The 25206-nt window shown below is 37.5% G+C and overlaps 1 protein-coding gene and 1 pseudogene across 2 annotated transcripts; both read left to right on the top strand.

Annotated features, from left to right (window-relative positions):
• The first annotated feature begins 1648 nt into the window (after positions 1 to 1648).
• LOC126719631 (protochlorophyllide-dependent translocon component 52, chloroplastic-like) lies at positions 1649 to 6143 on the top strand. Of its 2 annotated transcripts, XM_050422167.1 has the most exons (7): positions 1650 to 2375; positions 3097 to 3284; positions 3657 to 3746; positions 3825 to 4014; positions 4141 to 4329; positions 5187 to 5374; positions 5770 to 6143. In XM_050422167.1, the coding sequence occupies exons 1-7, from the start codon at positions 1851 to 1853 to the stop codon at positions 6023 to 6025; spliced, it is 1626 nt and encodes a 541-aa protein (XP_050278124.1). In that variant the 5' UTR covers positions 1650 to 1850; the 3' UTR covers positions 6026 to 6143. The 2 variants fall into 2 exon arrangements, with proteins under 2 accessions (XP_050278129.1, XP_050278124.1); XM_050422172.1 differs by lacking the exon at positions 4141 to 4329 and having other exon boundaries at positions 1649 to 2375; positions 3657 to 3747; positions 3826 to 4014.
• An 11032-nt stretch (positions 6144 to 17175) lies between these two features.
• LOC126714202 (protochlorophyllide-dependent translocon component 52, chloroplastic-like) lies at positions 17176 to 24641 on the top strand (annotated as a pseudogene).
• Positions 24642 to 25206: the final 565 nt, after the last annotated feature.

Here is a 25206-nt window from a genome sequence, read left to right as displayed (position 1 = left end):
AAAAGTGTAGACAGATTTAACAAGTTTGGTAGCATTTATTTTGTGTCAAGAAGATTGTTTGAAGTGGGAGGAATTGTTTTAGTAACACCATAATATCTCATCATATTTTTACAATAAATGGAGGTGTTAGTAGTCTAATACATTATTACTCAGAATAAAATAAAATAAATTATTCCAAGATCTATCTCAACAGAAAAATAAAAATATTAAGAAAATATTATGAGATTTTATTGTGTCCGTTTACTTTCTTCATTTGAAAATTAATTATTTATTATTTATTTTATGTCAGGTACAGTTTATTTAGAAGAAAAGTTTCTTTGTTTTTCGTATTCTACGTCAGTAGCATACTCAAGCATATAATAATAGACTTTTTAGGAGGAGGTGCCCCCTCACCGCCTCACTCTGCCATTTCATGTGACCCAACAGCTGTGAGATGCAATACAACACCCCACCGACACTCGCCCTTCTGAGGAGGGTTATTACATCCAGTGCAATTAATTCCTTGTCACATGAAGGTAGACCCACAATGCACCCCACGTGAGAGGCAAATTATAAATGCATTTTGTGCAGGCATGCACAAAATGCATGGACCCCCCACCGGCACTCACCCCTATATCTGAGGAGGGTTATTAAATTCATCCAGTGCAATTATTTCCTTATCACAAGAATGTGGACTCACAATGCACTCCATGTGAGAGGAGAGGGAAATAATAAATGCATTTTGTGCATGCCGGTTTGTTGTACCCACCGCCATTTCTTGATTAAGGTTGTTCTCGTGATATAAAATAAAAATTCCTAGCGACGCCTTGCTGTTGATTCAGTTTCAAAACTACATGCAGGGCCAGCGAGCTACACGTTCACATATTCCTACCATTTTTATCTACTTGATTATCATACGCAAATAAATCAATAGCTAGAAATATTCTAATAAATTTTTCAACCTTCTATATTCAACAATTCAGGCCTCAAGTTCAGTCCGCCATTGTAATAAAGTTTTGAACAGCCTCACGTTTCTCACTTTTCTTTAGTTTGAGCTGTGAAAGAAGCAGCCATGGAAGCTCTCGGAGCTGGCTCCATTGTATTTATTTTCACAACCAAAATACACAAACCCACTCCCAAACTTAACCACCACCGCAGCCAAAATCCAAGAAACTCACACCCAAAATCAATCACCGCCACCACTACAACCAAAATCCACAAAACCATACCCAAAATCAACCCCCACCACCAAACCCACATAGATGGAGAGATAGAAAAAAAAAAAAAAAAGAGAGAGAGAGAAAACGATCAAGAGAAAAAGTGAATTTTTATTTTATTTTATTTGATAATAGAATAAAAAAAATATTATTTGTTACTTGTGAGTTACACTAGACTGTAGCTCATTGGTGGCTATATACAGATTCCTCAAGGCTTTTAAATAATTTCCTCAAGCTTCGCAAGGATTACGTCAGGGAATAGCACCATCAATGAATGCATGGTGGAACCCAATCACCCTGAGAGGGGACGCATGCAGGGTAAGATTGAAAAAAATTTCCTATCAATGAATGCTGGTTGTCCTGTACCCACCGGCACAGCGCGCCCTTACTTGATTGGGGTTATTCACGTCATATAAAATAAAAATTCCTAGAAATGGCATGCTATTGATTCAGTTTCAGAGACACAAGGAGAGCCAGAGTGATACACGTTCACCCATTATTCCTACTAAATTAATTTCTAGAATAATCTAATAAAATTTTCAACTTTTTGTATTTAACAACTCAGGCCTCAAGTTCAGTCCACCATTATAATAAAGTTTTCAACAGTCTCACGTTTCTCACTTTTCTTTAGTTTGAGCTGTGAAAGAAGCAGCCATGGAAGCTCTCGGAGCTTCCGCAGTTCCTTCTTTTCACATCCGAACAACACTCGATAAAACCAAATTGAGAAGGCCCATGTTCTTAAATTTTCATTCCAATCCAACACCCAGTTCAGCTTTCTCATTAGTCCACAAAAAACAATCAAAATTCAAGGTTTTTAACACCATATCATCCACGGTTTCAACGAAACCCACAAACCCACCTGAGTCAGCCCTTGAAACTCACAGTCAAGGTGAGAAATTTGATTGGTATTCACAATGGTACCCTGTTATGCCAATCTGGGACCTGGACAAGAGGAGGCCACATGCAAAAAAGGTGATAGGTCTTGATGTGGTTGTGTGGTGGGATAGGAATGAGGAAACTTGGAAAGTGTTTGATGATAGGTGTCCTCATCGGCTGGCTCCATTGTCTGAAGGGAGGATTGATCAGTGGGGCAGGTTGCAGTGTGTGTACCATGGTTGGTGTTTTAATGGTTCTGGCAACTGCAAGTTCATCCCTCAAGCAAATCCTGATGGCCCTCCGGTAAAAACTCTTGAATTCAAATATCCCATGTTAAGAACTTGGGATCAACATTTTGCAAATGCTTTTGCATGTGTTGTCATTCCTTTAATATGTTTGGATAGGATTCTTGTCACATATGAATGGAAAACTTGGTATCTGTTACATTTTATCCAATGTTAGGCTGTGACAAGATTCCAAACTTCGATGCTTTGTCAGTACCTCTCATTCCCTACAAAGAACAATCAGGGAAGTAAAGAAGAAACTTTGAGATTGGATCTTTCTATTGTTTGCATAATTGGCCAACAGCCTTGTAGATTTACTGTTTGGCACTTTCTAGTGTTTTCAAGATATCCAGATTCAAATCTCTCCCCTCCTATTGTAACTATCAAATTATTTTTTGCATAGTAGAAATAGTTATATTTGCATGTAGCTTTTACTCATTTATGTGACCTCAAGGCACAACACAAACAATCAAAACTGATATAATCATGTCTGGTTGATCTTTATATTTTTCTGCTTCATCTTGTATACTTTCATCCATTTTTTGAATGTTATTTTATTTTCTTGTATTAATAGAAGGAACAGAGTAAGTCAATGTTTTTGCAGGAATTTTTTACAATAGCAGATGGAATTTGGTTATGGGATTTTATGATGTAATTTCACGTTGAAGCTAGAGGATTGTGCACGTACGATATCAATTGGCTAATGCAATGGTGAATAACCTTTCCAAATAATTATGCAGGTGCACACAGCCAAGAAAGCATGTGTAGCTGTTTATCCAAGTACTGTGCAGAACAAAATAGTTTGGTTTTGGCCAAACTTGGATCCTCGATACAAAGATATTCTTGTGGAGAAGAAACCCCCCTACATCCCAGAAATAGATGATCCTTCATATACTAACTTAATGGGAAATAGAGATATTCCTTATGGGTATGATCTGCCACTATCTTCTGAAAAAACACCTGTTATCTTGGAAAACATAGATTCAATTTTTTCTACTCATGTAACTATATCTGGCCCTTTTTCCAGCTATATGTTATATAACTTTTAGGCACCTGTAATGCTGAAGGACAAAGTATTAATATTTTGTAATTTCATTTTGGTAAATACATAAGAAAGCTCATATCTTTTTGACTGATTGTAAATGGTTTATTCTTCCTTTTTAATTGGCATAAATATTGTATGCAAATGTGCATCACTAAAAGTTGGGCACCTGTATTTGGGTTTTGCTTTTTCTTTTTATATCTTACCTCCTTCCTCTTAGCAGATCTGATTGGGAATATATCGATTTTGCAATTTCAGATATGAGATATTGATTGAGAATCTTATGGACCCTGCTCATGTTCCTTATGCGCATCATGGAATATTGGAAATTCTACCATCCAAAAACAGATAAGTTTTGAATAATCCTTATGTTTTGCCAATAAGTTTTGTCGTCTTTATTTATGATTGAAACCAAGTTACCTTCACGGTGAAGGCTGATAGAGAGGGGGGCACACCACTTGAATTTATGATTGAAAAGTTAGACATCAATGGGTTCAATACAGTTCAGTTTCAGGAATGGAACAGAACCAATTTTATTGCCCCATACCTGTTTTGTGCATGTCTTAAGCCTGGGGATCAAGCTAATGGATCTGAATCATCAGCTGGAACTAGAAAGGTTATCTATTAGATTGATTAATCTTTTATACATAGATGATAAACAAAATTTTTGGTTAATTCTTATTTATGTATTTCACTTTTCGTTCCATTGTACTTCTATTTATGTAAATCTTGGTTGATGCAGGATACATCTGTGCAGAAGGAATTTTTTTTTATTTTTTTTTGCATTCCAGTTAGTCCAGGGAGTAGCAGATTGATATGGAGCTTCCCAAGAAACTATGGTTATTGGATTTATAAACTTGTGCCACGATGGATATTTGATATAAAACAAAACTTGATTATAGATTCTGATTTATATCTTCTACACATTGAGGTGACTCCCATCTCTTTGTATGTTATTGCAAGTTTCTTTTCTTTTCTTTTTTTCTTTTTTCAATCTAGGTAGCTGGTTTATTCCATTATAAATCACTTTTGCTTTTGATGAGTTACTATCAACGTTACTGGTATAGGTTCGCCAGATAAACCTTACTATAGATTCATGGGTTCTGCTATTTTAAAAGATAATTATTCTCAATATTTTACTAACCCGACTTGTAAGGTTTCCAAATGTAATTTGAGAGTGAAAGAGAAACGACACTGAACAACAACCAGATATCCTGTATTTCTTTCATATGTATATATATGATACTTCATTGATTAAATTAAGTAGGATCTTCAATGCTTCAATTTAGTTATTATTTTTATTGATTTTGCTATAACATTAACTAAGTTTTGAATTAGAATTTGGAAATATTATTATTTACTAGGCAGCACTAGTAGCTGACAAAATCACTTTCCAGTTCTATCTTGTTTCATAGATTATTGCTTGTAGCATAACAAAATTTCTTTACTATTATTATTTTATAAACACTGCACAGAAATGGTTCAATTTTTTAGAAACTTTCTTTCCATGTAAATGTCTAATACAACATTTTATTTTTTTATTTTTTTTTTCTGAAATTTAACTTTTTATATGATAAGGTAGAAATTGCTCACTATAATTTACCCGGCTGTGATGTGTAGTTTAGTGTTTTCTTTTCTTTTTCTTTTTTCTTTTTTTTAAACCAAAGCTCTAGTCTTTAGTCCAGCCTCCGGCAAGAAGAGAAGCAAATTAGCTGATTGTTGTTCTTTAAATGTATTATATCACATAGATTTTAGTATTGGCTTCTGACTCCTGAGTTCTTTCTATAGGAGCATAAGATAATGGATGTTGGTCCTGCCAATTGGCAGAAAGCCTGTTTTGTGCCAACAAAATCAGATGCACTTGTGATTGGATTTAGAAAATGGCTAAACAAGTATGCTGGTGGTCAAGTTGATTGGAGAGGCAAGTACAGTGGAGTTCTTCCCCCAACTCCTCCTAGAGAGCAGCTGATGGACAGGTAATTCATACAATTACCCATGTGGATTCAAGCTAGAATTTGATACTTTTTTTGATTATCTAGAAATAGTATCATTTTTTAGAACATTATACAAGAGCATGGTAGATCTTTGTAGATGCATATAATAAATAGCTAAACCTATTTCTTGTAATCAGCAAGATATCATGTGCAAACTTTACTTACATCAACAACTTAAACAATTGAAATTGTCATAATACCTTGAGACTTCTTTATTTTTCTATCTGTGGAGAGCCAAGGACACTGGAAAATATGGCCTAATTTGAGACCTTTTGGAATATTGGGAAATTCCTTATCTGACCAATACACACATATTCACCACTTGTCTCATTTATGAGAATTGGTTCGTAGAAATTATCTTTCACAATCTTTTTTAGGTACTGGTCCCATGTGGTGAACTGCACTAGTTGCAATGCAGCATACAAAGGTTTCAATGTACTTGAAGTTGTCCTCCGAGTAGTTTCTGTTGCTTCAATTGCGATTGCTGCTGCAGCCAAGCAAGGTGTAATCTCAGCAGCCACAAGAACCTCAATGGTTTTGATGGCAGTACTATTCTATGCATCTTCAAGATGTTTGGCTCGCTTCATCTACAAAAACTTTCATTACCATGACTACGATCATGCTTTTCGCTGATGCTATTCTAACTTACTGTCCAACCTTAAAACACCATATTCAATGGTGTAAATATGGCTTCAGCATAAATGTGTGTACAATAAAGGTTAATGAAACTTGCATAAAGAAAAATTTGACATTCCTGGTGTTTATGTGCTTATAACTTGCTTAATACTCACCAAGAATTCTTGTAGTTCAATAACATTACCTAATTATCTCCCAATAAGGAGAACTATGGTTCGATCCCCCTTCTTGTTTTCTTATTTTAAACCAAAATTTGACTTTTTGCTCATTTTTTTTCATTTCTTAGTTTTCACTTCTTCGTTAGTGTGTGAGTGATGCGAGTATTTTAAAAAAGTGATTATATAAAATGGAAATAATGAAAAAATGAATGAAGAATGTATATTTTATTGAAAATAAAATTCAACGTGAATGTTCTGAATTCTCATATGTAATTGAAAAAAAAAAATCCTCGGGCAAAAACAAAATTCTATCTATTACACCTTTAAGATTCTATCTTTTAGATTTAACTACTCTATTAAATAACATGAAAATTTGTAGTTTGTATGTATTGAAAGTGAAACACATTTCAAATCAACCAATATATCTATTTATATAATAATAGGTGAGTCTGAGAAAAACTCAAATTAGAATTCCAAATTAGAGTTCCAATTTTGCGCTATGTATCTTAAATTATTTATTCTTAAAGGGTTTTATTTCTTAATTTTGAAATCCAATGTGGGACCATATCATAAATATTTATCTAAGTGAGTTATTAAGTACAAAAATCAAAGAGTCTAGATTAAATGAATCTTAAAAAAAAAAAAAAAAAAATTAAAAAGGTGCTTCACAATATTTTTAAAAATATATATGGACAATTTACATTTTATACCTAATAATATCCATACAAATTTTTTTTAAAAATTAACAAAATATAAAAATGACTATCAATAATATTTAAATTATATATATATATGAATTATATTATGCATAGTATTGTATATCTTTAAGTATATCCATGTATATGCATGGAGTTACAAGCTAATATATATAAAAGCATAGACCTCATGTGGAAAAGCATGATGTTCTACCAAATGGTACATTGTATGAAATTCTTTCCATTTAGGCATCCACATCATCTAAATTTTGCATTTATGTCAAACTATTAATTAACGGTAAATGCATTTATTTCAATGTATTAATAAAATTCAAAGAATTTGTATACATTTATAACTTTACATGCTTTGAATTGATATGGATAGATTTAAAAAATCAAGGGAAATGTAGGAATCAAAAAAACTTTTCAATTTTTTGCATAAGACTAACTTCAATGCAAAATTGCAAGAGTCGAATTAAATGAATTTGGTAAATATTATTTGTCTACACATTTGTCCAATATGAATCCCCATTTCCATTGGACTTAAAAATTAAACTTTCATAATTTTCTCACAATATCTTTGTTTTTCTTTCTGAAAGGTATGTTAATTTTCAAAATATTACGTTTGTTTTAAATGTTTTGTTTAGATTTTATGTATATGTTTTTACTTATGTAGCATTGTAATTTATTTAGGCTATTTTTTTTTTCATACCATGTGCCAATTTATATTTTTGGTTTTCTGTATGATGCGTACACTTGGTAAGGATCTATTTTCAGCTACTTTTAGTTCAATTAAAATTCAAAGGTCAAATTGTGATATTATTGCATCACTATGACATTATTTTTTCTGTTTTTGTATCATGAAATTCTAGAAGTTTTTATAGCTAATCTATATATATAATAATAGATGAAATTGAGAGAAAATCCAATTAGATTTCAATCGATTTCTCAATTTTGCACCACATGTTTTTTTTTTTGGGGTTAAGTGAGTTAATTGGATTCTCAATTTTGTGCCATGTGTCCTATCTAAATTTTTGAAATTTTTAAAATTTTTGTGCCAAAATAAATAATACATTAACACCTAATACAAAAACCAAGAAGACCACAAAAATAACCTAAACAAGAACATTTCACTGGACACTTTTATGCAGACTCTCTCTCTCTCTCTCTCTCTCTCTCTCTCTCTCTCTCTCTCTCTCTCTCTCTCTCTCTCTCTCTCTCTCTCTCTCTCTCTTACTTATATGTTTCTCTAAATATAATCTCAACCCCTTACCACTTGCTACCATCAGCAAACAACTCTTAACAACACACCGGCAACCCCCCAATGCACAACAAACAGATTTGTAAGTAAAGTTGCAGCCCCTTTTCTATTCATATTCATTGACTTATGAAACATTGTCAATTCCTTTTCTCACATTTTTTTTTATGGTTAACAACTTTTTTGCTTCATAACTAATCATTGAATTTAACAATATCAACATTCAAATGTATAAGTGAAACTTAAATCCCGTATATGGATTAAAATAAGCAACCATACAAATTTGAAAAATATGGCTTTTGGAAACAATACTTCATTATAATGCTATTTGAAGATTTTATTTATTATTAATTTTGTTGTTGTCGTATGCCTTTTTTTGTTTTGGGTTGCATCTCAACAATAAACAAAGCTATTAATCTAATTATTTGTTGTAAGAATATAAGGGTATGATTGGGCAAGACCAGTAGTTCTCTTTCTTCCAAGTCCAATGTATATGACTTATTTTTTGGAGACACTAAGTTGAAAGTGGTATTTCTTGAAATTTTTCATATTGCATGAGATAAGATCTATAATGAAAAAAATATATAGTTGAATTTGGTTATACAATTAGTAAAAATGACCATACTTTAATAAAAGTTTTTTATAGAGTTAGGTAGATAAGATTCATCGATTAAAAATTTAAAATATATTTAGTTTCTCAATGGGTAAATATAGAGAGATAGTATTTACTTAGATCCAATATGGGGGATGACACTCAAAAGCGGTAAATATTCATCAATAGCTAAAATATAGCATTCCATATGAGTGTTGTTACTTATCTTTAAAAAGATCACACCCAAAAATAAACAAACCAAAAAAATAGGAAAATTATAAATTCAACCCATTTTCAGAGAATAATTTGTTTAGTTTACGAGCTTTTATAATAGTTTTTTTTTTTTTTTTTTTCATAGTTTGTAATGCTCTTCAAAGTATGTACTTAGTTATGTGTGACTTTTAATGAAGCTAAGCATTCCTAGAAACAATGGTATCATATAGCAGAAAATATAGTGGAACAAATGAAAGCTCTCAACGAAAGCTATTTATTTGTCTTAATTCGTGAGCGAATTTTGGTTTGGAAGATTCACATATGAATGAATCTGGAAATATTTCATATGAGAATCATATAGCATAATATAATAGTGGGTGAATGCCATGGTTGAGAGAGAAGATACTTTAAAGTTTGATTTGTGAGCCAGAGGATAATAGTGGGTGCATGTCATTTGATAATTGTATCTTTGACCTTAAGCTTCGCAAATCAAATGTACATAACTTAATCTTGACTCTTGAGGCATTGTCATTGTCCATAGTTCAAGGCAAGCTCTGAGTTTTAAATTTTTTAAGACAAAAATTTTTCTCCTGAATGTTGTCATTCATGGTCATTTTATGTCATGCTGAACTTGATATCAGAATCATGTATGAAGCATAGCTCCTACATGCACCCATGGAATGTGGCTTATAGTGTAGCTTATTCGCCTTCTCAAAAAAAGTGAATACTAACGTTCTTATTCAAGTGGAAGTCAAAGCTTTTTTGTGGGTAGTGGAATTAGCAGGTTAAAAGTAGCTTTAGAATGTGGTAATTGAGGGTAATTCCAAAATTTAAGTTGAGGTAGTGACCAATAGATCCAAATTAGTGCACTAGAGAACTGTTAATTTTGTTGTTGAAGTCAGATTGCTATATGCAAGATTTGACCGGCTGGAGTTTAATAAGGTGTATAGGAATGCTAATAAAGCTACACATCTTAGCAAGATGGTCTTTGTCAAACTCTTTTCCAAGTTATTTTGGTGAAGGGATTAGTCCCTTAGGAAATGTTGTCTTGGCATGACTAATTCTATTTTTTACATTTATTATTCTAAATGTTAATTTCAATTTGTTTTTTAATTCATAATCAATAAGCAAACAATTTATATATATATATATATATATATATTTATATACATATATAATTATGATTGTTTTTAAATATATCGTGCATATGCATGGGGTTACATACTAGTTAATATATAAAACATAAATAATACAAGAAAGACACCTCCAACAAGTTTGTAGGTGACAATGCGAATTACGATCTGATGACATTTCTTGATTGCATGAATTAAAGAAATTTTCCCCCAATGTATTTAGTTTGAATTTAGTTTTAGTAGAAAACCTCATAGATTAAGTGTGATTAGCAATAATAGTATTCATGAAATCAATGGGTCATAAATAATTTCTTACAAAATTTATCAAAGTAGAGACCTCTTATGAAAGAGCATGATGTTCTGCCAAATGGCACATTGTATGACATTCTTTCCATTTAGGCTTCCACCTAATCCAAATTTAGCATTTATGTTAAAGTGTTAAGTAATGACAGATGCATTTATTTTAATGTATTAATATAATTCAAAGAATTTGTATACATTTTTAACTTAAAATGCTTTGGATATATACGAATAGATCTAAAAAGTCATGGGAAAAGTACAAACTAAGAAAACTTTTCAATTTTCTGCATAAGCCTAACTTCAATACAAAATTGCAAGAGTTAGATTCAACAAATTGGGTAATATGATTATTTGTCTCCACATCCAATATAAATCCTCATTTCCTTTGAACTTAAAAATTAAACTTCCATAATTTCTCTCACAATAAATTTGGTTCACTTTTTGAAAGGTATGTTAATTTCCAAAATATTATGTTTGTCTTAAATATTTTGTTCAGATTTTATGTATACATTTTTACTAATGTAGCATTCTAATGTGTTTAGGCTAATTTTTTCATATTATGTGCCAATTGTAATGAGTATAGGTTTATTTTTTTCATATTATGTGCCAATTGAGATTTTTAATTTTCCATATAATGCATATTCTTGGCAAGGATTTGTAATATTTTTGGTGTTTTGGTTGCTTTTAGTTTAATTAAAATTTGGAGTTTAAATTGTGATATTATTGCATTACTATGGCATTATTTTTCTATTGTTGCATCTTGAAAATTCTAGCAGTTTTTATAGCAAATTTATTAAGATATCCTTCTATCAATTTTCACTATATTATATTTACAATCTTTGAAAATCAAACTTTTCTCCATTTAAAATGTTAATGTACCTTAATCTTATCTCTTGTATCAATTTTGAAATCAATGAAAAGTTACTTTCACCGACATTAAAATTGTAGGTGTTGATATAGAGACTTTAGTGGCATAAGAAATGTAAAAATTAACACTATAGAATCTATATATAAAGCATAAATCATACAAGAAAGACATCTAGGAACTAACAAGTTTGTAGGTGATAATGTAAACTATGATCTAGTGACATTTATCGATTGCATGAATTAGAGGAAGTTTTTCCCCAATGTATTTAGTTTGACCACAAAATTTCAAAGATTAACTGTGACTAATTATAACTGTGGGGCCAGGGAACTTATGATCCGGCCCACGCTCTACTAGGGCCCAAGGCCCGTGCTGAGGAGGGTATTTGCCGAGGACGAATGGGGAAAGGCCGAAATGCCGAGGGCACAGCCGAGGATGACCCTGTCCTCGGCACTCCAAGACTTCAAAGGGAAGAGCAACATCTCGTTGAAGGCTGCCCCCAAAAAGCCCCATGAAGGAGATGCGAGTAGGATGGGACCCACGTGGGGGGTACGGTGCGAAACTGGTTCAGGGTAAATACGTCCCCTCAGCATTAAATGCACCCGCCAACGTCCTAACCATGTTAATGAAAAAAGACGCCTGGACAGGGTGACTTCGATCATCGCAACTAACAAAAAGCAAGGAAGGACAGCTGATGGGACGGGTACTGAAGTAGGCACCTGCCTGATCAACAAGTGGAGGGCTAAGATCAACCAAGAAGAGCTATATAATGTGAAGGTTGATGCACCAAGTAGGGGGCTGGGAAAAATGGCCAAAAACCAGAGCCTCCCAGCCTGCCTCCAGGAGAAAGACTCCTCGAGCAAACACGATTTAATTCTGTATGAACACCACGAAAAACCACCGTCCTGTGACCAAGGCCTAGCCTTTCAAACCCACGTTCTATAAATGATATTGTTTGGGCCTTTTTACGTGTGAACCCAATATCATTTTGGGTCATTACAAATTGTGTCCTTACAATTGGCGCCATCTGTGGGGAAGGCTTGTGTCTTGGCACAGGTGGTGGGTTGAGGCAATCCCTCACATCATTTCCAACAGCCGGATGTAGTGTTCTAGCGTAAAGTTCCACTAGGAGCTACGTTTCTTCACTAGGGGCTGCGCTTCGTAGCGTCAGCAGCACAGATGGTTCTAGGGGCTTGGCCGAGGAGCTAATCCCCCTTAAACCAAGGTCCCACGCCATAGCCGATGGGTTAATTCCCCCAACTACTTAAAGAATCAAGTTTTGGACAGAACCAAGGTATTGCATGGTCCTCGGACTCAAACCTATGGGAAAACCAACTACTTAAAAACTGAGTTTTGGACAGAACCAAGATATTGCATGGTCCTCGGACTCAAACCTATGAGGAAACCAACAACTTAAAAAAAAAAATCAAGTTTTGGACAGAATCAAGGTATTGCATGGTCCTCGGACTCAAACCTATGGGGAAACCAACTACTTAAAAAAAATCAAGTTTTGGACAGAACCAAGGTATTGCATGGTCCTCGGACTCAAACCTATGGGGAAACCAATTACTTAAAAAATCAAGTTTTAGACAGAACCAAGGTATTGCATGGTCCTCGGACTCAAACCTATGGGGAAACCAACTACTTAAAAACTGAGTTTTGGACAGAACCAAGGTATTACATGGTCCTCGGACTCAAACTTATGGGGAAACCAACTATTTAAAAAAAAAATCAAGTTTTGGACAGAACCAAGGTATTGCATGATCCTCGGACTCAAACCTATGGGGAAGCCAGCTACTTTAAAGAAACCCGGATACTAAGCAGGACCTAACACTACACGTGACATCTCGGATGATGCCTATATCTCCATTGAATGAGGGTCAGACATGAGTTCAAGGCTCTACAGGTGCGGGTAAGCTAACGTTCTGAAACATGATTCTAAATATATCACATGTACAACTATTCATACGTGTTAAGATAATTAGTTCAAAAATCATAAACAATAGTAAGTATCGACAAGGGCAACTAACAAGTAACCAAAAGGAAAGAGGAAGAAAAGAATTTCATATACGCGTTCAACAGGTTCAAACTACCAGCAGATTACAAAGTTTTCAAAATAAAAAAGAAACTAGTTAATCATTAAACTAAAAACAAATACGGAGCCTGGCCGAGGTTTCTACTTCTTCAATTCTGCGTCGGCCACATCCTAGGAAGGCGGAACGGGATCAGCTTCGACGCCCTGGAGGACAGTCCTTTCTAGGGAAGACTGAGCAGGATCGGTGTTGGTGCTCTTGGGGACCACAGCAAGGGGAATTGCCTGTAAGGGCTAGGCAAGTATGGATGGCTCTTCGGCATTAGGCATCTGAGCGCCGACCACAGGCTCAGCAACCTCTTTGGGTACCTCGGGGTCCATACGCTCAGATGCTTCTATCATATCCTGAAGCTCTCCCCCTTTAAGCGGCTCGCCAGGAGAAGCGCCGACCTGTACAGCTTTCGACTGAGTGTGACCCCTCCCTCATGTTGGTCGCTCACAGCCTCGAAGCTGGTGGAGGTGGCCTCATGGATGGCTGTAGGGTAGAATATGTTCTCTGCTTTCCACAAATCAGACGAAGCATCCACCCCAGCTCGCTTCAAGGCCTCTTCCCAAACCTGGGAGCAGTAAAGCTTGCATACTCCGGGAATTTGGGCTTTAAGGGAGGCTTGGGTGTCAGCTACCCCCGCGTTGTAACCTTCATCCTCGGCAGTTTCCTTGGCAGCCTCAGCCTCGTTTCTAGCAAACTCAGCCTCCTGCTTAGCCCTCATGGCTTCGTCCCGGGCATACTCCGCCACACCTTTGTCATTCTCTGCCAAGATCAGTCTTTTATTTAAATCACTGATCTGCTCCTTGGCTATTCGCAACTGGTCATCGGCTTTGAGCAGACGTTTTGTTTGGTCCTCGGCCTGTTTTTGGGCGCCAGCTAAACCCGCCGAGGCGCTATCCCTATCTCGGATAGCTTCTATTAAGGCAGCCTTGACCTTGGCGAGGTCGTCCTCGGAAGCTTTGAGAGTCCGCGTGGCCTCTAAGCGCTTGGAGCGTTCATTCTCGACCGCCTTACTCTGCTTGTTCACCTCCTCCTCCATCCTATAGGTGGCCTGGAGAGCCTGTCAAGGGAGATAAATACATCGTGAATGACAGACCGGGAGTAAGAGTTAATAAAATTTTAGGGTTCAAGAGCCTTACCATGCCCAAGTACCTCTTCGTACTGAGGAAAACCTCCTGCATCCTCATTTTCTTCAACCCATCCAAGTCGGTGGGAAGTAGCATGGTTCTCCCTAGTGCGTCTGCCACATAACCACCCTCGCCATCTCCAAGGTTCCTCATGGACGCGGTTTCCAGCAGTGGCCCCCCGTGGAGCATTGGGGCGAGAAGCCAGGCGCTTGGCAAGGATTGGGCCTCGATCCCCTTTCCCTTGCCTTGGGAAGATTGGGCTTCGGTCTCTTTACCCTTACTTTGGTGCCCAATCTTCAATTGTTTCGCACGCGAGGCTTCCTCCCTCTCCTTAGAAGGTTGGGATTTTCCCCCATCCATGGTTTCCTTGCCCTTGGGACTCCTCTTTCTCTTTGAATCAGTGCTCTCCGGCCGAGGAGGCAAAGCTGGTTGGGGAGGAGCAGGAAGTTTAGGGCGGGGGGATTGTGGCGTGACTTTGTGGAGGATGACCTAGTCTGGATAGTCGGGGGCTGAGGTGGTGGGGGCGGAGCATTGGATTGCGGCGTTCCCTATGCACCCTTCCCTGGTTGACCCTCGAGGAGGTCGAATAAGTTGGTCGGGGGCTTTCTCTTAAGTCCCATCTTGGCTTGGGAAGATGTGCCTACCGATGACAATTCCGCCTCGGACAAAACTGGGTCACCTATATCACCAGAAGGATCCTCGGATTGGTCGGCTAGGTCAAAAACCCCAAATCCCTCCTCGGACTGATCTAATTCGCCTTCGTCCTCCGCTCCTTGATAAGATGAGGAGAGGTCCACTAGTGGGATGCCCTCTGGGACAGATGATCCTTCGGAGATTAAAAATCCTAACTCGACCACAGTAATTTTTGGAAGCCGAGAACGACTGTCGCTGATCACGTGCCTAGGGTCGGCAAATGACTTCTGAAGGGGAGCGTACCCTAATATTTTGTGAGCGGCTCAGACTTGACCATCTCCGTCATTTACGAAAACTGCCGCTTGTAGAACAGTCTCCAAGTCCACCCGGTTAACTAGGTGAAAATGCCATTGAAAAGCGTGTGGATCTGCAAAAAAAGAAACACATACGCATGGTTAGTTACCGAACCACATCAGATTAGAATGGCGCAAAGGGTCGGCGCCCTTCCATTCCCTATACCCCACCTGGTTCTCCTTCTACTATGGGGCATGGATTGCCATCATGCCATTTACCGAAGACGATAAGGAAATCCTTATTTAATCCCTTGTTGGAATCAGGGTGGCATTGAATTAGTTGAACCCTTTCGTCTCTCGTCTTCATGTAGTAGGATTTCCCCTTCAAATTTTGGAGATTATAGCACCAATTCACGTCATGGTGGGTCAGTCTTAACCCCATCTTTTCGTTTAAAGCATCCACACAACCCAGAATCCTAAACATGTTACCGGTGCACTGGGTGGGGGCTAATCGGAAGTGCCTGAGGTAACCCTTCGTTACTGGCCCCATAGGGATTCTCATACCCCCCTCTACAAAGGCGAGGACGGGAATTACCACTTCCCCCGTTTCCCTCTTATAGTGCCACTCCCCCATCTTACAATGCCTCAGACTTACGTTGGAAGGAATCCTGTAATCGGTGATGAACTTTTTCATTGCCTCTTCAGTATCGACTAATTTCTTCAGTATCGACTAATTTCCTCAGTCTCAATTTATCCATCTCTACGATTTACTAAACAAACTCAACCAGCGATGGGAGAAGAAGGGAACCAAAGAAAAATAAACCCAGAAAAGAAAAAAGCACGAGTTAATGGAGGCAGGGAACTTACAGAAAAGAGGAAAGATGTTTCGGACAGGCTTTTTTGTGCTGGAGATAGACTTGAGTTTGGACGAAAGTTCAGATGAACCCAGGGTATACGCGCTAGAACTCTTAAGTGCAAAACTGAAGAGACAAATTCGTTCCAAAAAACTTTTAGGCTTCCTATTGAGAGTAACTGCACGAATTTTCCCGCCCATAAAGGCCAAGGAATCCCCACCGTTAGATCTCCATCATGCCGTAGAACGTGGGAAAAACAGAGCCGCCCGCATTTAATGAGGCCACACTTCACCTTCCAAAGTCTCCAGGAACGTGTCTCGGGCAGACGAAAAGTCTCGGGAACCGACAAGTGATAAGGATTGACAGGCATTGACAGATGTTTGATGTCATCAAAACCCACTGACACTCACCCCTATTTGAGGAGCTGAGGAGGGTTATTACATTCACCCAGTGCAATTATCTCCCTATCACATGGAGGTGGACCCACAATGCACGAGGAAATAATACATGCATTTTGTGCATGGCGGTTTGTTGTACCCACCGCCATTTCTTGATTAAGGTTGTTCTCGTGATATAAAATAAAAATCCCTAGCGACGGCTTGCTATTGATTCAGTTTCAAAACTACATGCAGGGCCAGCCAGCTACACGTTCACATATTCCTACCAGTTTCATCTACCTAACTATCATACGCAAATAAATCAATAGCTAGAAATATTCAAATAAATTTTTCATCCTTTTATATTCAACAATTCAGGCCTCAAGTTTAGTCCACCATTCTAATAAAGTTTTGAATAGCCTCGAGTTTCTCACTCTTCTTTAGTTTGAGCTGTGAAAGAAAGTAGCCATGGAAGCTCTGGGAGCTTCCTCTGTTCCTTCTTTTCACATCCGAACGACACTTGATAAAACCAAATTGAGAAAGCCCATGTTCTTAAATTTTCATTTCAATCAAATACACAGTTTATCGTTCTCATTATTCCACAGAAAACAATCGAAATTCAAGGTTTTTAACACCATATAATCCACGGTTTCAACAGATCGAACCCACAAACCCACCTGAGCCAGTGTTTGAAACTCACGGTCAAGGTGAGAAATTTGATTGGTATTCACAATGGTGCCCTGTTATGCCAATCTTTGACCTGGACAAGAGGAGGCCACATGCAAAAAAGGTGATAGGTCTTGATGTGGTTGTGTGGTGGGATAGGAATGAGGAAACTTGGAAAGTGTTTGATGATAGGTGTCCTCATAGGTTGGCTCCATTGTTTGATGGGAGGACTGATCAGTGGGGCAGGTTGCAGTGTGCGTACCATGGTTGGTGTTTTAATGGTTCTGGTAACTGCAAGTTCATCCCTCAAGCACCTCCTAATGGCCCTAAGGTAAAAGCTCTTGAATTCAAATCTCCTATGATAAGAACTTGGGATCAACATTTTGCAAATGCTTTTGCTGTGTTGTCATTCCTTTAACATATTTGGATAGGATTCTTGTCACATATGAATGGAAATTTTGGTATATGTTACATTTTATCCAATGTTATAGGCTGTGACAAGATTCAAAATTTTGACGCTTTACCAGTACCTCTCATTCCCTCCAAAGAACAATCAGGAAGGAAGAAACCTTGAGATTGGATTTTTCTTGTTTGTATAATTGGCCAACAGGTTTGTAACTCAACTGGTTTGTACCTTTTAGTGTTTCTAAGATATTCAAGGTTTAGATCTCATTTTTCCTTTGTAACTATTAAATTATTGCCTAATGTAATATAAACCTAGTTATCCACTTACACTAAGTCAAAATTAAATGTGACATTCATATCCTCTATCTAATGGCTACTCTTAGCCTTCTTATCAACTTTCCATTAAAGTAAATGAATAATTTAAGAATAAAAAACTATGCTTGTAACGACCCCACCCCAACTGTGTAGATATTGTCCACTTTGGGGCCCATACCCCTCATGGTTTTGTTCTTCCCTAGGTTGCGCTAAGGAAAAGGCCTCTACACATTGAAGGGAGGTCATTCCTTATAAACACATTCCCATGTGCTTCCCTAGGCGATGTGGGATTGCATGGAATGCAAGACCTCCCTTTTTGGGTCACTACAATCCACCCCCCTTACGGGCACACGCGTCCTCGCGTGTGGGGCCCACACTTCCGGCTAGGGCATGACTCTGATACCATCTGTAATGACCCCATCCCAACTGTGTAGATATTGTCCGCTTTGGGACCCATACCCCTCACGGTTTTGTTTTTCCCCAGGTTGCGTTGGGGAAAAGGCCTCTACACATTGAAGGGAGGTCATTCCTTATAAACACATTTCCATGTGCTTCCCTAGGTGATGTGGGATTCCATGGAATGCAAGACCCCCCCTTTTTGGGTCATTACAATGTATGTAACGACCCAAGGAAAAGCGCTAGCCACATCTGCGCTATACCTCAAAAGGACTAGTCACAATTGAGGCTCCTTGCAGTTGTTAATAAAGCCTAGTTCAACCCAGTAAATACCCGATGTGGGACTCATCACATACCCCACACACATCACACAATCAATCAAATTGGGGCATCACAATCTCCCCCACTTAAATCCCTAACATCCTCGTTAGGACCCACATGGGATTACCGGGCCGGCTCTGATACCATATGTAACAACTCAAGAAAAAGCGCTAGCCATATCTGCGCTATACCTCAAAAGGACTAGTCACAATTGAGGCTCCTTGTAGTTGTTAATAAAGCCCAGTTCAACCCAGTAAATACCCGATGTGGGACTCATCACACACCCACATACATCACACAATCAATCAAATTGGGGCATCACAATCTCCTCCACTTAAATCCCTAACGTCCTCGTTAGGGCCCACTTTGTGGAGTAGTGTCTCCGAGCCCACACAGGGTTACTGGGCCCGCTCTGATACCATCTGTAACGACCCCACCCCAATTGTGTAGATATTGTCCACTTTGGGGCCCATACCCCTCATGGTTTTGTTCTTCCCCAGGTTGCGCTGGGGAAAAGGCCTCTACACATTGAAGGGAGATCATTCTTTATAAACACATTCTCATGTGCTTCCCTAGGCGATGTGGGATTCTATGGAATGCAAGACCCCCCTTTTTGGGTCACTACAATCCACCCCCCTTACGAGCACACGCGTCCTCGCGTGTGGGACCCACACTTCCGGCTAGAGCATGGCTCTGATACCATCTGTAACGACCCCACTCCAACTGTGTAGATATTGTCCACTTTGGGGCCCATACCCCTCATGGTTTTGTTCTTCCCCAGGTTGCGCTGGGGAAAAGGCCTCTACACATTGAAGGGAGATCATTCTTTATAAACACATTCTCATGTGCTTCCCTAGGCGATGTGGGATTCCATGGAATGCAAGACCCCCCTTTTTGGGTCACTACAATATTGTGATACCCCGATTTGATTGATTGATTGTGTAATGTGTGTGGGTGTGTGATGAGTCCCACATCGGGTATTTACTAGGTTGAATTGGGCTTTATTAACAACTACAAGGAGTCTCAATTGTGACTAGTCCTTTTGAGGTATAGCGCAGATGTGGCTAGCGCTTTTTCTTGGGTTGTTACATATGGTATCAGAGCGGGCCCAGTAACCCTGTGTGGGCTCGGAGACACTACTCCACAAAGTGGGCCCTAACGAAGACGTTAGGGATTTAAGTGGGGGAGATTGTGATACCCCAATTTGATTGATTGTGTGATGTGTGTGGGTGTGTGATGAGTCTCACATCGGGTATTTACTAGGTTGAACTGGGCTTTATTAACAACTACAAGGAGTCTCAATTGTGACTAGTCCTTTTGAGGTATAGCGCAGATGTGGCTAGCGCTTTTCCTTGGGTCGTTACATATGGTATCAGTGCCGGTCCGATAACCCCGTGTGGGCTCAGAGACACTACCCCACAAAGTGGGCCCTAACGAGGACGTTAGGGATTTAAGTGGGGGAGATTGTGATGCCCCGATTTGATTAATTGATTGTGTGATGTGTGTGGGTGTGTGATGAGTCCCACATCGGGTATTTACTGGGTTGAACTGGGCTTTATTAACAACTACAAGGAGTCTCAATTGTGACTAGTCCTTTTAAGGTATAGCGCAGATGTGGCTAGCGCTTTTCCTTGGATTGTTACATGTGGATTGTAGTGACCCAAAAAGGGGGGTCTTGCATTCCATGGAATCCCACATCGCCTAGGGAAGCACATGAGAATGTGTTTATAAGGAATGACCTCCCTTCAATGTGTAAAGGCCTTTTCCTTAGCGCAACCTAGGGAAGAACAAAACCATGAGGGGTATGGGCCCCAAAGTGGACAATATCTACACAGTTGGGGTGGGGTCGTTACAGATGGTATCAGAGCCATGCTCTAGCCGGAAGTGTGGGCCCCACACGCGAGGACGCGTGTGCCCGTAAGGGGGGTGGATTGTAATGACCCAAAAAGAGAGGTCTTGCATTCCATGAAATCCCACATCACCTAGGGAAGCACATGGAAATGTGTTTATAAGGAATGACCTCCCTTCAATGTGTAGAGGCCTTTTCCCCAGCGCAACCTGGGGAAGAACAAAACCATGAGGGGTATGGGCCCCAAAATGGACAATATCTACACAATTGGGGTGGGGCCGTTACAGTGCTTCACCAGAGTGAAAGGATATAATCATATCTGGTTGATTGGTATATTTTTCTGCTTCATCTTGTATACTTTCATCCATTTGTTGAATGTTTGTGAGGGATAAAGATATCTAGCACTCAACTCTTGTTATATAGTCTATTCTACTCAATTTCTACTTGGCATGTGTGGCCCTTTTTTGACATTCTAAAGCTCTCTCTTAAATCACTGTTCTGTTTTATCTTATTTTTTTTCTTGTATAAATAGAAGGAACATAGCATGCCAATGTTTTAGCAGGAATATTGTACAATAGCAGATGGAATTTGGTTATGGGATTGTATGATGTAATTTGGCATCAATTGAAGCTAAAGGATTGTACATGTGCGATATCAATTAGCCAATGCAATTGGCGAATAACCTTTCCAAATAGTTATGCAGGTGCATGCAGCCAAGAAAGCATGTGTAGTTGCTTATCCAAGTACTGTGCAGAACAACATAGTTTGGTTTTGGCCAAACTCAGATCCTCGATACAAAGATATTCTTGTGGAAAAGAAACCCCCCTACATTCCAGAAATAGATGATCCTTCATATACTAACTTAATGGGAAATAGAGATATTCCTAATGGATATGGTCTGCCACTATCTTCTGACAAAAACCTGTTATCTTGGAAAATATAAATTCTATTTTTTCTACTTATGAAACCATATCTGGCCTTTTTTCCTGTTATATGTTTTATAACTTTTAGGCACTTGTAATGCTGAAGGACAAAGTATTAATATTTTATAATTTCATTTTGGCAAATGTCATAAGAAAGTTCATATCTTTTTGATTGATTGTAAATGGTTTCTTCTTTCTTTTCATTTGGCATAAATATCATATGGAAGGTTTTCAAATGTGTGTATCACTAAAAGTTGGGCACCTGAATTTGGGCTTTGCTTCTTTTTTTTTTTTTTTTTTTTATATCTTACCTCCTTTCTCTTTAGCAGATCTGATTGGGAATATATTGATTTTTTACAAATTCAGATATGAGGTATTGATTGAGAATCTTATGGATCCTGCTCATGTTCCTTATGCACATTATGGAGTAAAGGAAATTCTACCATCCAAAAACAGTGAAGTTTTGAATAATCCTTATGTTCTGCCAATAAGTTTTGATTTCTTTATTTATGACTGAAACCAAGTTACCTTCACAGCGGAGGCTAATAGAGAGGGGTGCACACCGATTGAATTTAAGATTGAAAAGTTGGACGGCAATGGGTTCAATATAGTACAGTTTCAGGAATGGAGCAGATGCACATTTATTGCCCCATACCTGGTTTATGCATCTCTTAAGCCTGAGGATCAAGCTAATGGATCTGAATCATCAGTTGGAACCAGAAAGGTTATCTATTAGATTGATTAATCTTTTATACATAGATGATAAACAAAATTTTTGGTTAATTCTTACTTATGTATTTCATTTTTCGTTCCTTAGTACTTCTATTTATGTAAATCTTGGTTGATGCAGGATACATATGTGCAGAAGGAATTTTTTTAAAATTTTTTTTCCATTCCAGTTAGTCCAAGGAGTAGCAGATTGATATGGAGCTTCCCAAGAAACTATGGTCATTGGATTAATAAAGTTGTGCCACGATGGATATTTCATAAGGAACAAAACCTGGTTATAGACTCTGATTTATATCTTCTACACATTGAGGTGACTCCCATCTCTTTGTATGTTATTGCAAGTTTCTTTTCTTTTTTTCTTTTTTCAATCTAGGTAGCTGGTTTATTCCATTATAAATCACTTTTGCTTTTGATGGGTTACTATCGAATTAAGTTACTGGTATAGGTTCACCAGATCAACCTTACTACAGATTCATGGGTTCTGCTATTTTAAAAGATAACAATGTAGGATATTATTCTCAAATATTTTACGAACCCAACTTGTAAGGTTTCCAAATGTAATTTGAGATTGAAAGAGAAACGACACTGAACAACAACTATATATCCTGTATTTCTTCCATATGTATACATATGATACTTCATTGATTAAAATATGTAGGATCTTCAATGTTTCAATTTAGTTATTATTTTTCTTGATTTTGCTATTACATTAACTAAGTTTTGAATTAGAATTTGAAAATATTATTATTTACTAGGCAGCACTAGTAGCTGACAAAATCAATTTCCAGTTCTATCTTGTTTCATAGATTATTGCTTGCAACATAACAAAATTTATTTACTATTATTATTTAATAAACACTGCACAGAGATGGTTCAATTTTTTAGAACTTTCTTTCCATGTAAATGTCTAACGATTCTAATACAACTTTTTATTTTTATTTTTATTTTTATTTTTATTTTTATTTTTATTTTTTCTGAAATTTAACTTTTTATATGAGGGTAGAAACTAGAAATTGCTCACTGTGATTTACCCGGCTGTGATGTGGAGTTTAGTGTTTTTTTTAAAACCAAAGCTCTAGTATTTAGTCCAATCTCCTGCAGGAAGAGAAGCAAATTAGCTGTGACTGTTGTTCTTTAAATGTATTATATCACATAGATTTTAGCAGTGACTTCTGACTCCTGAGTTCTTTCTATAGGAGCATAAGATAATGGATGTTGGTCCTGCCAATTGGCAAAAAGCTTGTTTTGTGCCAACAAAATCAAATGTGGAAAATGGCTAAACAAGTATGCTGGTGGTCAATTTGATTGGAGAGGTAAGTACAGTGGAGTTCTTCCCCCAACTCCTCCTAGAGAGCAGTTGATGGACAGGTAATTTATACAACTACCAATGTGGGTTCAAGCTAGAATTTGATACTTTTTTTTATTATCTAGAAATAGTATCATCTTTTTAGAACATTAGAGAAGAGCATGGTAGATTTTTGTAGATGCATATAATAAATAGCTAAACTTGTTTCTTGTTATCGGCAAGATATCATGTGCAAACTTTACTTACATCAACAACTTAAACAGTTGAAATTGTCATAATACCTTGAGACTTCTTTCTTTTTCTGTCTGTGGAAAGCGAAGGACACTGGCTGGAAAATATGGCCTAATTTGAGACCTTTTAGAAGATATAGGAAATTCCTAATCTGAACACTACACACATATTCATCACTTGTCTCATTTATGAGAATTGGTTTATAGAAATTATCTCTCACAATCTTCTTCAGGTACTGGTCCCATTTGGTGAACTGCACTAGTTGTAGTGCAGCATACAAAGGTTTCAATGTACTTGAAGTTGTCCTCCGAGTAGTTTCTGTTGCTTCAATTGCTATTGTTGCTGCAGCCAAGCAGGGTACAATCTCAGCAGTTGTGAGAACCACGATGGTTTTGATGTCAGACTATTCTATGCATCTTTAAGATGATTGGCTCGCTTCATCTACAAAAACTTCCATTACCAAGACTACGATCATGCTTTTCACTGATGGTCTAACTTACTGTCCAACCTTGAAACACCATATTCAATGGTTTAAATATGGCTTCAGCATAAATGTGTGTACAGTAAAGGTCAATGAAACTTGCATAAAGAAAAATATCACATTTCTGGTGTTTCTGTGTTTATTACTTGCTTAATGCTCGCCAAGAGTTCTACAATTCAATGACATTACCCAATTATCTCCCAATTAGTAGAACTTTGGTTCAATCCCCCCACCCCCCTTTCTTCCTGTTTTCTTCTTACAGAAAACTTGATTGATGCTCTAATACATGTTTGCTTGCACGCAAAAAAAACTTCATTTTTTAGTCCTCACTTTTTAGATTTGTGTGTGTATGTGTGTGAGAGATGCGGGTTTTTTTATAAAGTGATTATATAAAATATTCTTTGTTTTTCTTTGTCTGCTTTCTTCTTTTCCAAATTTGTTCTTCTTCTTCTCCAGATCTATTCTTTCTTCTTTGTTTTTCTGTTTAAGCTTTACGGAACTTGAGTACGAGAGACTCAAGTTCCATGTGGATATTTATCCACATCAGCTTATAGAACTCAAGTCTTAGAGACTCGAGTTCCTTCAATGAACTTCAGTCTCTATGACTCGAGATACTATTAAACTAATATTAATATGTTTGTTTTTGAGGTCACATAACGAAATTGTTGGTAAAATCATATTAAAAGCCACACACACACACACAAAAAACTCTCAATTCTCATAAGTAATTGGAAAAAAAATTCCTTAGCTAAAAAAAAAATTAATTTATTTTGAATACGGCTTGTGTCCCATGCAGTGATGGAAATGTTGAAACTCGGACACATGTCCACATCCTAACTTGTTCATTATTGCACTTATGCACTAGACACTAGCATAACAGTTTGTACGAATTGAAATTGAAACACGTTTCAAATATCCTTAAATGCCCTGACAAGCAAAGTGCCAAATCCACGTGTGCAGAGGCTTGAAACTTTGAA

The sequence above is a fragment of the Quercus robur genome, chromosome 1 (genome assembly GCF_932294415.1).
Source record: "Quercus robur chromosome 1, dhQueRobu3.1, whole genome shotgun sequence".
In the NCBI taxonomy this organism is placed as follows: domain Eukaryota; kingdom Viridiplantae; phylum Streptophyta; class Magnoliopsida; order Fagales; family Fagaceae; genus Quercus; species Quercus robur.
The sequence above is the reverse complement of the archived record's forward strand: the minus strand, read 5'-3'. Positions and strand labels throughout refer to the sequence as shown.